The sequence below is a fragment of the Alligator sinensis genome, unplaced genomic scaffold, assembly GCF_000455745.1.
Source record: "Alligator sinensis unplaced genomic scaffold, ASM45574v1 scaffold758_1, whole genome shotgun sequence".
Taxonomy (NCBI): domain Eukaryota; kingdom Metazoa; phylum Chordata; order Crocodylia; family Alligatoridae; genus Alligator; species Alligator sinensis.
Genome location: NW_005842457.1, coordinates 952,579 through 955,300, shown reverse-complemented (window position 1 = coordinate 955,300; position 2,722 = coordinate 952,579). Strand labels below are relative to the sequence as shown.

At 49.8% G+C, this 2,722-nt stretch overlaps 1 protein-coding gene across 1 annotated transcript in view; it reads right to left on the bottom strand.

Moving 5' to 3' along the window:
- Positions 1 to 2,722, bottom strand: part of MRPL33 (mitochondrial ribosomal protein L33) — a 9,535-nt gene that overhangs the window by 6,543 nt on the left and 270 nt on the right. Inside the window, exon 2 of the mRNA XM_006030675.2 lies at positions 845 to 863. Coding sequence (XP_006030737.1) covers positions 845 to 863 — 19 coding nt within the window. The remainder of the gene's footprint in view (positions 1 to 844; positions 864 to 2,722) is intronic.

The window sequence follows — 2,722 nt, the reverse complement described above, 5'->3', positions numbered from 1 at the left end:
GGCAAAGTTAATGAGAGCAGAAGGGAAAGGGCAAACAGAAATGGAGGAAAAGGAAGAAAAAGTGAAACCTCTACAAGCTCTCTTTCTAGCAGCCTAAGGTGACAGTGTGGCTGTGCTGACAGAAGGTGTTATTTTTTAATGATCATCATCTTTTTATTATTATTATCCATAACATAATGATAAAGGCAGATAACAGTCCCAGCAGGTTGTACAATCCAAACAAGTTCCAGAACCAGTGCTCTAGATCAGGGGTTTTCAACCATACCCCTGGGGTTTCTTAGGAAGGAGGGGGGGTACTCCACCTGCTGGGGGACTCCCCCCCACCACCACTGGGGGACTCCTTCCTTCTCAACCAGCCGCCAGGGGTACACTGACCAAAAAGGTTGAAAACCCCTGCTCTAGAGCCCAAGTGTCATCTCTTTCTACAGCCTGGGTTTTGCTGCCTACAGATGCTTTGCTGCCCATGGACACCCCATGAATGTTTGATTCCAGAGCAGAGACAGGTCTCTGGAAATGAAGAGCAACTGCAGACTCTATTATCCACCAAGACAGTTCTTGCAGTACTGCTGGGTCACAATGCACTCCACCCAATCCTGCCTCCAAGCCAGGGCCATCCAGTTCTCACCCCACCTCCATGCACTGCATAAGCGTAAGGTATGACCCAGGAAAGGGACAGTACCGCAGCACCCAGAAGAATTCCATACACAAAGGGGGACAAAATCAAATTCCTGTATCTCATGTATGACAGAAAACCTGGGTGCATCCCATATTTGTGGGACAATTTTGGAGGCAACAGTGAAAGCAGATCATGTATAACGAGATAAACTATTAAAATGTCACTTACTTTGATTTTTTCTTGGCCACTTTTTGCAGCACAAAGATGAGAGAAATAAAAAAATAAAATAAGGAAAACAACATTATTATCTTGCCGTCTTCTAAATGTTATCATAAAAATGTTATAACCTCTCATAATGGTGGTGAAGCACTGGAACGGGTTACTTAGAGAGATGATGGCATCTCCATCTTTGGAGGTTTTTAAGACCTGGTTAGACAAAGCTTTGGCTGGGATGATCTAGTTGGGGCTGGTCCTGGTCCTGCTTTGAGCAGGAAGGGTTGGACTAGATGACCTCCTGAGGTCCCTGCCAACCCTAATGGTCTATGATTCTATAATGTTTGGCTATGGGACAGTCTGGAATGAGCCAAAGCCATTTACATTGCAAAAGACAGACTTTCTTGCCCTCCAAATTGATGCACTTCCAAAATCCTACTATGTCTTCTGTCAGAACATTTCTATACATCATTCGTGCTTGCCTGGGACCATGGGCCCTGCTCAAGTTGAAGCCTATTAGCATTACCACAACATAAAAGTTAAACACCTGTACTCTTCCCCACAAAACTCTGAATTAGGCCCTCATTGGCTCCTGCATTAGCACTGCAACTCCCTCTCCAGCCTCTCTCTCACTTCATCCCACCTTAGACTGGGTTCTTTGCTTCACTCTTCGCACCCTGAGATCCCCTATAGTGGCTTCCTTCTTTCTGTCCCACAGTTCAAGCTTCTTTCCCTCATAGGTTAAGGCTATTTCCATCACTACACCCCCTGTTTCTTCACCCTACTCCAGTTGTGGAGGGCTACTTAGAGGGCAGAGGACCACTTATTTGGGCTGAAGTTGCCACTTAAAGAGTTTTAGTGAGCTGGAGTGTGACAGGGAGATGCCAACCGATCTTATCCAGCTGCTGCTAAGAGCTGGAGGATGGAGGGCTGCACCCCACACTGTTCCACCCCGCCACAGCCAGGCCAAGCTTCTCTGCCCCCGCCCTCCCACACGGCTGCGGGGCCACTTCACTCCCATCTCTGAGCACAGTATCACTGGGTGGTCTGAGGGCCAGCGGGCACTGTGCGGTGTGCTCACCTCTGACCTCTACTCCCATCCCTGCTTTTCATTATTATTTGACCCCAGGAATGTGTTGTCACCTTTCCCTGTAGCCTCCCCCTGCCTGAGGGAGGCCAATGAGAAACTCAATAGGCTCCACCCACGTGGCTGAAGGTGGCAAGTAGGCCTGCTGGCACTGCACAACTCTGGCACCACAGCCGCTGGGTCCATGCATGGCGCAAGGTCACTGAGCATGGTGCAAGGCATGCTGAGCCCCCCATGGCTGGCGCACGGCAGCAGCGGCTGGCTGTGGCGGGCAGGTGGGATGGCCATGCCACGCATTGCATCGTGCCCCAGCTCACGCGAGGCTTTGCCTGTGTGGCTGGAGCACAGTGGGGCCAAGCCCAAAATATGAAAGTATTGTAGAAGCTCAAAATGATTGTATTTACTGAAAAACTATCACACTCTGGGAAAAGGTATGCAAACAAGCATGCAAAGAAACCTTCTTCTTTACTTTACATTGCTCACTGTAGGTCACCAGCGAGATGTGGGTCAAAGTTGACACTTTGCTTTAGTTTATGGCAAGTGCTGACAGCAAACCCAAAAGTCGGTTAAGACTCCCTAGGAGTGCCGCGGGTTTTGCATCTGCACCATCAAGGAGCTGCCTCAAAAATCACCGTCTAATTTGAGCACTTTTATGACTGTTATTATTGATCGCGCATCGCAGTCAGCTAGAAATTGTGCAACTACGGTAACGACCGCTTCCCGCGCAGACCCCCCCCCCCCCCCCCCCCCCCGCCGCAACAGCACCCCCTGGCGCGGGGACGTTGCACTGGGGGCGCGTGACATGC